This window comes from Euprymna scolopes, chromosome 19 (genome assembly GCF_053919585.1).
Source record: "Euprymna scolopes isolate OS-2025 chromosome 19, ASM5391958v1, whole genome shotgun sequence".
Taxonomy (NCBI): Eukaryota; Metazoa; Mollusca; class Cephalopoda; order Sepiida; family Sepiolidae; genus Euprymna; species Euprymna scolopes.
In genome coordinates, this window is record NC_136500.1 from 138,495,131 (window position 1) to 138,507,746 (window position 12,616).

General features: G+C 35.2%; 1 protein-coding gene across 1 annotated transcript in view; it reads left to right on the forward strand.

Moving 5' to 3' along the window:
* LOC145240375 (zonadhesin-like) overlaps positions 1–12,616 on the forward strand; it is a 175,170-nt gene that overhangs the window by 72,321 nt on the left and 90,233 nt on the right. The window contains exons 12-14 of the mRNA XM_080103956.1: positions 1,297–1,404; positions 10,367–10,608; positions 10,715–11,022. Of these exons, the coding sequence (XP_079960082.1) occupies positions 1,297–1,404; positions 10,367–10,608; positions 10,715–11,022 (658 nt within the window). The remainder of the gene's footprint in view (positions 1–1,296; positions 1,405–10,366; positions 10,609–10,714; positions 11,023–12,616) is intronic.

Genomic DNA, 12,616 nt, shown 5'->3' on the forward strand with positions numbered 1-12,616 from the left:
CTGAGTTTGATATAAACATGCCCATTTTCGACAAGATACGCCTGATCAAGGTCGAAAGTCACATCGACCGACAGTTGAGCCAAAAACACGCTTAAGATAAGAAAAATAGTTGCGAGAATCTAAATAATAGGAATAATAGTAATCCTCATCTCAAAAATTCAGCAAGGAGAAAATTGTATAAAATCTTGATAATGTATTATTCTTGGTTGTTTTTTTTTGTTTTACGGCATATCAACACTTTTCGGGTTATTTAATGCCGAATCCAAAGATTTTGAAGAAAAATTTTTTTAATAGAATATATTTGTTGTTTTCACGTCGGTTTCTATTTAACCCATAGTTGGGACCCTAACAGGTACTACCACTCCGGGTCAGAGTTGACCTGGGAGCAATGGTAATTAAAGGGTGGCTCCACGCTCCCCAAAGCCCACAAGCTGGGGCCTCACCACTGGATATAGTTTAAGTTCATATCCAGGACCCCCATTGAGGGACTTTTACCCTCTGCAGGGGAGCATTAGGCGTATTCTAATGCCCCACCGACAGGGCCTGTATTATTGTGATATTAAAACTATAAGAATATAATAAGGTGTCTTGCATATAGAAAATTAATATAAAACAATTAAGGGACACAAAAAGTAGGTTTTAGTATAGTAGTGGAGTATGGAAAGGTGAAAGTAGGAACACACGACGATTGGTGAGAATACGAAGAACATTTATATCCAGAACAGGTTTAGTGATACAGGAAGATTAGTAAATCCGTGTGGAGTCGTCTCTGTACGACATCCGGATAGCTCTCATTGAGCGGTCTATACTTACTGCTTATATGATTAATGGATAAGTCCATCTTAGCGATTATAAGAGTGTGTATGTCCCCACAACAAGTATAGATTTATTTGGAAGCTTAATTTTTACTTTTTTTTAAACAAAATGTAATATATTTAAAAAAAAAAAAAAATTCAGAACAAATTTATTTAGTAAAATATTTTTCTATTTCTCTTTATATAATTTTTCTTAAAAAATAATAAATAATGTAGCATGTTATAATAAATTAAATTTATTAATTTTAGTTTAGTTTAGATTCTACTTGAGTAGAAATATTTTTATTCCAAAATTCGTTCATATCACATATTACTAAGTCTATGCTTTTTAAACGTATCCAACATGGTTTTCTGCTTTCGAGAAAATTTTAATTTATTTACAAATTACTGTCACACTTCCTATTACTGAAAATTATAACATTTTGACGTTTTCTACGTAAATAATCACATCTAAAATTCTTTATAAAATATTTCTTTACAGACACCTGCTTTCATAAAGGCTGTCAAAATGGTGGAAGTTGTACAGAAGATACCGAAGGATGGAAATGTGTTTGCCGAGCAGGTTACATCGGAAAATTTTGCCAGACAGGTAAGACGTGGGTTGCCATGCTTATACACGGCATAAACACGTTGATACACCTTTTTTCGTTAGATCACCAAAGTTAAGCATCGGTGAGTCAAGTCAGTACCAGATAGGTGACCAATTCCAGGCGCTGTATGTTGAAGTTGCAAAATCCTAACGTCGTTAACTTCCCCTAACGGGGATATAAATACGACTGTGGACCTCTTGTGAATTACATACTCCCATGGAACTTCATTCTTTGGAGGAAGCCGGTTAAACCTGCATAGTGTTAATGCCGTTTCCATTCCTATTTCATGATTAGGGAACAAATAAATAGGACGCATAATAAGTGGGTTGTATAGCCAAATGTTTCTTCACATTACACCTTAAACTTCTACAATTAGGAAATACAGAACGGTAGTCCAAAGCTCACAGTTCGAGGAAAAAGATCTATAGTGTATAAGGTTTACTGGCACCTAGAGAATCTTTTTTGCGAGTGAGTTAGCACATATCAGGTCCCAGAGGCTTTTCGAGGATAAAGGTTTATAAGTGTACGGTCGTCATCGCGGCAGCATTGTATTAATCGTTGGTGGTTGAAGCTGCGTATAATTTTATTACTTCAGGAAACAGTTCGACAAAAAGTTGTTTGCATTTGACTTCAAGATGACTATGTCATAGTCAGTTGGAAAGTAGACCAACGGAACCGAGATCCATAGGCGGGTAGGATTGGTTAGTTGGTTTTGTTTTACGGCATATCAACCCTTTTCAGGTTATTTAATGTCGAATCCAAAGATTTTGAAGAAAAAATTTAATAGAATATATTTGTTGCGTTCAAGTCGATTTCTATTTAACCCATAGTTGGGACCCTAACATGTACTACCACTCCAGGTCAGAGTGGACCTGGGAGCAATGGCAATTAAAGGGTGGCTCAACACTCCCCAAAGCTCGTAAACTGGAGGCTTACCATTGGATATAGTTTAAGGTCATATCCAGGACCAGGCGGTAAGGAGAGAAACTCAGAGAAATATTGATCCTTGTTGGCTTTTGAAGTGTTGCCATAGATTGTAGTGTCGGTTGCGTATATGTTGACGAATAAACTTAGAATGTAATTTGAGAAATCATTAATGAACATAAGGAAAAGAGTTGGACCTGAAATAAATCCTTGAGACACGCCATCATTGATAATTGGAGTTTCGGACTTCTGTCTATCGACAACTACTTGTAAAAAATCTATTTGAGAGAAAACATCCCATGGTTGGGCAAACATTTTCAGATATTCTACAGGGGTGAGACTTTGTTGCTGCTGGACTCTTTATGCTGAGAGGCTAGAAGATGGTTGGGGCGCTGTAGAATTTTTAGTATTATTTGTATTCTGCGAACTATTATTCTCATCTTATTTTCACAATGCTTCGGTCGTTGCAGCCTTCAACCTTCTTCAGTGCCCGTGGTGTAGTAGATAAAGTAAATACAGTGGTAAATATTAAATTTTCTGTAAGGTGAAAGTTTCATTATCAGTGCGGGCGATTTTTAAAATACAATCATGAATTGCTCTAGCATGAAACGAGAGAATGCTACAATGGCTTTGGTTGGTTGGTTTTGTTTTACGGCATATCAGCCCTTTTCAGGTTATTTAACGCCGAATCCAGTGATTTTGACGAATTTTTTTTTTAATAGAATATATTTGTTTTTGTTTTTTCTTTTTTTAAGTCGGTTTCTATTTAACTCATAGTTGGAACCCAAACAGGTACTAGCACTCTGAGTCAGAATGAACCTGGGAGTAATGGCAATTAAGGGGTGGCTCCATACTCCCCAAAGTCCGCAGCCGGGGCCTCACCATCGGATATAGTTTAAGGTCATATCCAGGACTACAATGGCTTTCAATAAAAGACTTTTTTCTGTCTTGGCACTTTTATTGATAATACACACTTAAAACCCTAGTCCCCTTCAAAGTAATCTCCTCTGGCTGCAATGCACTTGTTGGATCGTTCCAACAACTTCTGGGAGACCCCATGGAAGTCCTCTTGTGTGAAATTGCCAACCCCCCTTTATCACAGTCGCTTTCATTTCCTCAATTGTCTCATTAGGACAGCCTCTAAGGTGTTCCTTGTGCTTAGGGAATAACAAAATGACACAGGAAACAAGGTCTATGCAATAAGGAGGGTGAGGAGCTTTCTTGATGCCTATCTTGCTGCCATGACAACGTCTATCTAACTGATCTTCTCCGAGCATCCTTGGAACAAACTTCGCCTAAGTCTTCCGCATCTTCAGCTCCTCGCGAATAATTGTGTCTACAGTTCCCACACTGGCAATCTGTGCACATATTGTCTTCATAGACACACGATGGGCCTTATCTATGAAATTCTTTATTTGGCCAATAAACTCTGGACTTTCTTTCCTACTTCCACACCTCTCATCATGTCTCCCAGACTTCCTGCCTTCCTCTAAACCTATATGCTACTTAAAAACTGATGAAACATTTCATACGTTTCTATGGAATTTTTCTCAAGTATCCTCGCGTCTAGATTGCATTTTTGAAATTCACCAGCTTTAATCAATCTGGCTTTAGTAGGATGTATTCCAATTCCTGCTATCAACCTGAAATCATAAAAATTAGTCTGTCGTTCCATAAGATGTATAGCAATAACATATTGAATTTTCAAAACTCTACGAGGATTTTAAATGCCTATACAAAACAAGTTTGAACACTTATTGAAAGTAAGTCGTACCTTTCTGGAGTAAATAAAGGGTTCTCTTCAGGATCCCTCGTCCGAGAATATTCTCCGAAACCAACAGAAAGATTTATGAGTTCGAAAAGATACACTTGAAGGTTGGAGATTACATCGACCGAAACGTTGTGGAAATTTTATATATTCATATCGGCCGGTCGTCCAATGTTTTCAGTCTATATATATATATATATATATATATATATATATATATATATATATATATATATATATATATAGTGTGTGTGTGTGTGTCTGTGTGTGTGTGGCAGTGGCAGTGGCAGTGGAGAAAATATATCACGTGTCCTGCTTTTAGTCGCCGCTCTCTTCTCTTACCGGTGTCTGCCGCCTCTATTTTATTGGCACAGATGACGTCAAAACATTCCACCGCGCACTATCTTAAAATGTGTATCAGTCCCGCTGCCCTAATCCTCGAGGGTTCTACGTCCCCTATTTTGACTTCTTTGGCGCCATTCCCGGAGAACTTGGATCCAGGAGCTGACCGACTTTCCTTTGAAGTCATTCCTAGGACACGAGGATCCAGGATATGACTGACTGCCTTTAACATTATTCTCGGGGCACCTGCCAAATATCCAACAGTAACACTCAAGATGAGAACAGTTGTTCGAAGGATCTAAATAATACGAATAACCAATCCTCATCTCAAATACTCAGAAATGCGAGACTTACTAGTTTAGAAACTTTTTCACCATGTCCACGAAAGAGAAACTGGTGGGTGATGCACTAGTCCAAAAAGTTGGAGCACTGTTTTTTTTGTTTTTTTTTATCTGGTAGGCTGAGGCATTAGTTCTAGATAGTCCTAGGAGGTCCATCCTCCCAGATCTTGCCTCCTGTTTTTTGAGTGGGGTAAATTTATTACTTACTGCTTGAGGCACTCTGACTAGGGAATGCCGATGGGATTGTCTAGACAATTTTTAAAAGATCAGAGTGCTCTTTCTTTAGGGGCACTGGCTTGTATCTTCTCACTATCCGACCTTGTGTCACATCTTCCTGCAGTGAGAAAAAAGTAAATGGCTAGAGATATTCTTAGTTTCTGTGCCCTCCTCTTTTTGGCCAAGCATCTATCACCTGCAATGTTTGCCATTCGTATGCACTACCAAAACATGCTGCACAGTTCATGTTTATAGCCTAATGTTTGCATTTTAGAGTATGAGAACATTGCTAATAGACACAAGATATAGTATTATTATTTGGATTTTTCGGAATACTGTTTTCATATGGATTGCCATTTTCATATCGTTTTGACTGTTATAGCATCCGACCTTATTCAAGTGTATCTTGTTAGAATGGTGGAACGAAGGGGATAAATGTATTTGCTCAACAAGTTTTATAGACAAATATTGACAGGCTGGTTGTGTAAAAAAAGGTAGATTAGATATTAAACGATATTGAATCTAATGTAATTAACATATGTTTCGTAATGATTTGCTTATTATTAGTGTTGGGACGATTAATCGAAATAGAAATCGGAAAAATCCGGACTCTTGGGTGTATCGGCATCAGAGTCGAAAAAATATGTTCCTATTTTCCGATTTAAAAAAAAACAAAAAAAAAACGATTCCTTTAATTATTTTTATTTGTGGGCTGTTATCCCCATCTTCATAGTTATTGTTTCACGACGTTTCGGCCAACTATTCCTCTGACGTTCGTCAGGTGGTTAACTGCGACGAGATATGAATACTGGGTCTTGTAACTGTATCCCAAATAATTACTAACATAGTTGTTGTTATCTCAGCACATTTTAGCCGGCTTTGGGTAGGATTGAAACCGCAATGCTCATCTGAAAACGGAGAAATTCAATGTCTCTATCCATTGCACAAGATTAATAAAGGTTGGATTTTTTTTTTTTGTCACATAAATCCAAGTTGTTCATTCTTATCTAGTCTTTCATCGTCAGGTTTGAGTGGTATATTATTTTATTGTTGGAATCTTTTCAATAACAGTCCGCAATTAAATAAAAATGCAAATTACCCATCTAAAAAGAAAAAAGTAATTATTTGATTTTGTTTACTACTGGTAATAATAATAAAATATTAGGTTGGTGCAAAAATAATGTCGTTCAACTTTTCAAAAATCATAACTCCTTTCATAAAAAACTTTATTAATCGAACTAAGAACCATTAGAATCAACCGATTTTGGCCAATGAAAAACAAGTTTATTGATCCCATTAGCATGGAAACACTGCGTAAGCGATAAATTCATTGACGGCCGATTCGGCATCATCTCGGCCTTTGAAGCATTTTTCGCGCAGGAAGTTGTTGAGATGCTTGAAAAAGTGATAATTGGTGGGATAGAGGTCTGGTTAATGTGGCGGATGAGGAAGAGTCTCGTGGCCCAATTTTTCAGCTTCTTCAGGGTCAGTTTTACAACATGCGGGCCAGCGTTATCACGAGGGAGAATTGGTCCCTTCATATTGACCTATCTCGGGCACATACACTGGAGCTTCTGGTGCATTTCGTCAATTTGTCAGCAGTATTTTTCCCCCGTAAACATTTCGCCCGGATTCCAGAAGCTGTGATTTATGAGACCGGTCGCAGACCACTAAAAGTTACCATAACCTTTGTTTGGTGCAATTTCGGCTTCGGGAAGTATTGTAGTGCTTCACCAGCATTCAACTACTGGGCCGAACGTCGGCGTTTGTCGTGGAACTTCCACTTCTAATTACATGTGACAATCTGATCGAAAAATGGGTCGTTATTGTTGCGATGAAGAAGCGTGGAAAACATCTCAAAAGGACGATTTTTTTTATTATCATTCAATTCATGCGGCACCCATTTATCCAACTCTTTTTACTTCTCTATTTGCTTTAAATGGCGAAAAACTGTTATGTGATCGACCTCGAGTATAACAGCAACTTCTCGGTTAGTTTTGCGAGGACAAGGATCGGCTTCAATTAAGGCTTTCAAATGTTCGTTATCAACCGCAGTCAGCCGGCCGCGACCGTCTTCATCTTTGAGGCTCTCATCACCATTGCGAAATTTCTTGAACCACCGTTGTGACACACGTTCGTTAGTGGCCCTGGATAAAACGCATTCATATCACGAGCTGTCTCGGCAGCGTTTCCGCCTAGTTTCAACTGGAATAAGAAAATCGTGCGGATTTGAATTTTGTTCATGCTGTCGAAAAGCGTGCAAAAAAAATGAATGATGAGATTGGATAAAGTAACGAATAATACGATTTGATAAAGTGAAAAACGTGCTTCAAAATGATATATAACATGGCTATATATATATCAATAAATTAATTCAGAAATCATATATAAAAGTAACATATGTGAGAAAACGATATTGTTTTTGCACCAACCTAATAAAAAATAGTTATTGATTTTACGCTACCAGTAAAACTAAACTCTATATTTTACCCCTAGCATACAAGTGTGTGGTTTTTTTTTTTTACGTTTTGAGAAATATATGCCCAATTAACATATATTTTTACAGTAATTAGGAAAAAAATAACAACTCCGTTTTTAAATATTTATTTATTTGTGAAGGATTGGAATCGGAAAATATATCGGAATCTGGAATTTAGTACGAAAACGACAATTGTATCGGAATCGGGAATAATATAGGATCGTCCCATTACTACTTATCATAAAGTCTCGAAAATCTACTCACCCTTAAACTGCTTTCAATGTTGTCTGAGCAATAATAGTTATGAATTTGAATATTTTCGAACATAATTGGGCAATTATATTTGTCTCGAAGCTATTCCATTTAACTCTATGTGCATAAATAAAGATTTTATTGTTATTCGAAGTGTGAGTACAGCTGCACATTATATACACCCTGCTTATGTCATTTATATTGAATAATGATTTATTTCATGTAGATGTCGTAAGCGAGCAAAAATTATTTGAACATATCGATTTAAAAAGCCGTTTTGATATCAGCTAATCGTATAAGTACGCTATGGAAACTGTGAATATTGTCCTATTATTATAAAACGTATGAGGTAAAATTTACGAAGAAATGTGAAAACCAGTCATTGTAACGCATATTATCCTATTATTATTTTTTTTTTAAATGTAACTGTATAGAGAGAAAAAAGTTGTTGTTTTTTGTTTTGTTTTTTGCAAAGCCCGAACGCTACTCTAGGATAAAGGATAATGAATGTAAAATTGTAGTGTAGTAATCCTTAATGGTTTAAATTTGGTACAATTTTATCACTTAAGAGGACAGTTTAACAAGAACTTGTTTGCATTAGACTTGAAGCTACCACACTGTAGTCGGCCAGGAAGCAGGCCAATCGAACAGCGTTCCACAGACGTGGAATCTGGGTTTAGATTAACGCACAGATAGAGAGTGGGGGAGACTTTGGATAATGGTTGTAGCTAGTCGAGTGGTTTTAATGATGTTTTAGCAATAGGGGCCATAGATTGGAGGTCAGACGAGCACTTGCTGTGAAAATAACGATACAGCAGAGACAGGCTCACAACATCTCTTCTGTGGGAAAGAAGTTGCATAGAAGAAAAAATTGCATTATTAACTAGGTTTCCAGACCAGTTTTGAACTCTATCAAAGCAGTTCATGCCCAGATTTGGCAATAGAACTTCATTTTAGGACGTACTTGCCTCTTACTGAGATACTTACTGGAGTGGTAGAATGATCTAAATATTTTCCCAACTGTCTTGTGTGTATTCCATTTCAGTTCACAATCCACTTAGGAACTTCTGTCATTGTAAATTCAACAGTAATTAAACTCATACCCTAGTAGATTTGTTGGATTTGAACAAACAGCTATTTAGCAATCTTATTAAAAACTGTTAATTAGCAATCTTATTAAAAACTGCTAATTAGCAATCTAATTGAAAATGGCTATATACTAATCTAATTAAAACGGTTAATTAGCAATCTAATTGAAAACTGCTAATTAGCAATCTAACTAAAACTGCTACTTAGCAATCTAATTGAAATTTCTTATTAGCAATGAAATTGTAAACTGCTATTTAGTAATCTAATTTAAAACCGCTAATTAGCAATCTAATTTAAAACTGCTTAAAATGCTATTTAGTTATCTTATAAAAAACTGCTAATTGGCAATTTTATTTAAAACTGCTAATTAGCAATCTAATTCAAACTGCTAATTCGCAGTTTAATTCCAATTGCTAATTGGTAATATAATTTAAAACTACTAGTTAGTAATCTAATTACGATTCTAATAAAAAAAACTATCGTATAATTGCGACATAATATTTGACGACTGAAACCTAGATTAATATTATTATAAAAATTGAGGCCATTATATGAGATGAAGTTTAGTAACAGATATAAAAGATATTTTTGATTACTCAGTTTTTCCACGCCTGTGGCGTAATAAGTAAGGTACTTGGAAAAAGATGTCTTGTAAAATGTACACTTTATTGGAGTTTGGAAATTCAATCTTCTTATCATATTATTATTATTATTATTATTATTATTATTATTATTATTATTACTATTATTATTATTATTATTATAAAACCTTTGTTATTTCTACAGAAATGTAAAAAGCATATTTTTAATCATCAATCGTTTAAAGAGGAATTTGTCATTGTATCGTATATCACCTCATTATTACCCAAATTAATGTAATCGTTTTCAATAAAGATGTGTAACAGATATAAAAGACGTATTTACTGTAGGGAAATTTGTGGCTTACCATCACAGCGTCTTCGCGTGTGTGAGTTATGTGGAATCAAGCTGTGGGGGAGGGAAGAAAGAATCAAGAACGTTTCTTCGGTGGAAAAGAGTTTGTAGGGAAAAGAAACGGGCATCCGCTACGAGGCTACGAAGTCTATTTTGAACTCTGTCAAGACATGATAAGAGGCTTCTAGCAGCTGCAGCCCAGATGTGGCAACAGTACTTCATCCTTGGACGTACTTACCTCATATACACGTAGATAATTGTATCGACAGTGAGATACCTACTGGGCGATAGAATGATTCGACTATTTTTCCAGCGACTTTGGCAACGGATTTGATGTACGCGTTCAATTCTAGATGAGGTATAAAAGTTAGACCAGAAAGCTTGTTTGTGCTACTTTTTACATAATCACGCATCTTAATTTTTTTTTTTTTTTGAATTGCATTAGATGAAGTTAAATAGCAGATATAAAAGGCATATTTTGATTAATCACATTTCCTATAGAGGGAACCTGCCGTTGTAGCACATATCATTCTACTGTCTTCAAAATTAATGTAATTGTATGAGACGAATTTAAAAAAGATATGTAAGACATTTTTATTAATCATTCTTCCCTACAGAGAGAATCTGCCGTTGTAGCGCATACGGTGATCCGCATTATAAAACATTTGACGGACAAACGATCCACTTCATGGGAATTTGTAAATATACTTTGTCTGCCAGCACCAAATCCTCACCGGAAGCTTTCGCCGTTGAAGTTAAGAACGAACACCGAGGAAATAATCGCGCTTCTTATACTCGAATGGTCGATGTCAAAATAAATGATTTCATAATTCGTCTACTAAAAGGAAACAAAGTACTTGTAAGTAAAAATATATATTTTAATTATTGAATTTGATTCATATGAATGTTTTGCTTTTAAAAATAAATGAAAGTCATTATGGGATTTAAATTTATTTTCATTGTAGATTAATGGTCTGAGATGGTCATTACCGTTTGAAACCGATTCGGGATTAACTGTGAAATATTCTTGCGGTTGGATAACAGTTTCAACGAAATGGGGTCTGATAGTTCAATTTGACGGACGACACGTCGTTAAGGTAACAGTCCCGGGCCGGTTTGCTAATCTCTTGACTGGAATCTGTGGTGACTGCAATGGAAAGAAAGATGACTTCCGAACCAAAGAAGGCGAAGACGTATCGAAGAGTCGCAATAAATATTCATTGATTGGAATGAGTTACCAAGTCAAAGATGACAGCGACAAACCTACAAAAAAGTAAGAAAGCAAAAAGGATTATTTATTACATTGAATGAAATTATTTTTTTCTGTTTGGGTGTGTATACAAACTAATTTCGGAAATAAAATTTGAAAACTAAGGCAAATATAATAGTTTGCCTTATTCTCCTCACGTTTTCAGGCGGGAGTATGCTGGACTTCGTAGACTAGTGGAGAATGTCCTGGTCACTATCTTGCAACTTACGTTCCCACAGAAGAGACATTGCGAGCCTTCTCTACTTCATTTTCATCGCAAAGGCTCTTATGAGCTTTAATCTATGGTCCTATCCTGGGCAAACTTTCACGAAAAACACTCAGCTAGCTTAAACCACTATTAATAATTTCCTCCACTCTTTATCTGTGCCTAAACCGAAACGTAGATTCCATGAACAAAGTTTCTTTCACAGAACTGCAAACCTGTTCCGCTATCTCTCCTTTTCAACTGACTACAATATGGTTGTTTTCAAGTCCAACGTAAACAAATTCTTGATAATCTGTCCGGTTAAGTAATCAAATTTACCCAATTCCCACTACTAAAGATTGCTACATTTTCCCATTGAATAGTGTACACTCATTAACCCTTATCCTCAAGTGGCCTCCATGCTCTGATAAGATTAATAAAACTTGTAAAAGTAAAGCACAGATAATACTTTGGCCTATCCTTACGTTGTCAGGAGGGGATATGCAGACTTAGGACTTGGCATTAGCTTGGAACACATTATGACCGATTTGAAAGATTTCCAACGTGACATTTGCAAAAAAAAAATACTTCCTTAAAAGCCCTCGATACATAATCAAAAATATTTAAGAAAATAGCCTAACCTTAACAGAAAAAAATGGAGTAGACAAGAAAAATTATTGTTTTCTGTTTGTGAATGAACACTTAATAATAATTGAAAAATAAGACACTAATTTGATCTTTTAGAGAGTGAAACATTTATAAATTATATGGAAAAATGCGCGCATGAAAAGTAATATTCTTCAGATTTTATTAAACCTGGAAAAGTAAAGGACAAGAAATTCAACCTGGAAAAGTAAAGAACAAGATATTCTAGTAAAGTAAAAAATAAGAATTTTTTAGACTTAAAAAATTTTGCAGCTAAAAATTAAATTGGAATATTGATAAATATTTTATTTATTATTTGCATATGTTGTTGTTTATTGTTGAGTAAGAAAGGGTGTCAGTCGCTGGATTGAACTTATTTCCCTCCTATTATTTGCATATATTTATGTAGTGAAAATTGGTTGAATAAAATTAATTCATTAATTAGTTAGTTATTAGATGGAATGAATAATTTTATAATTTACATAAAAATTAATAATTTTATTATATCATAATCAGGATCATTTTATTCTTTCTAACTCAACAATAAACAACAACATATGCAAATAATAAATAAAATATTTATCAATATTCCAATTTTATTTTTAGCTGCAATATTTTAAGTCTAAAAAATTCTTATTTTTTACTTTACTAGAATATCTTGATCTTTACTTTTCCAGGTTGAATTTCTTGTCCTTTACTTTTCCAGGTTTAATAAAATCTGAAGAATATTACTTTTCATGCGCGCATTTTTCCATATAATCCATGATT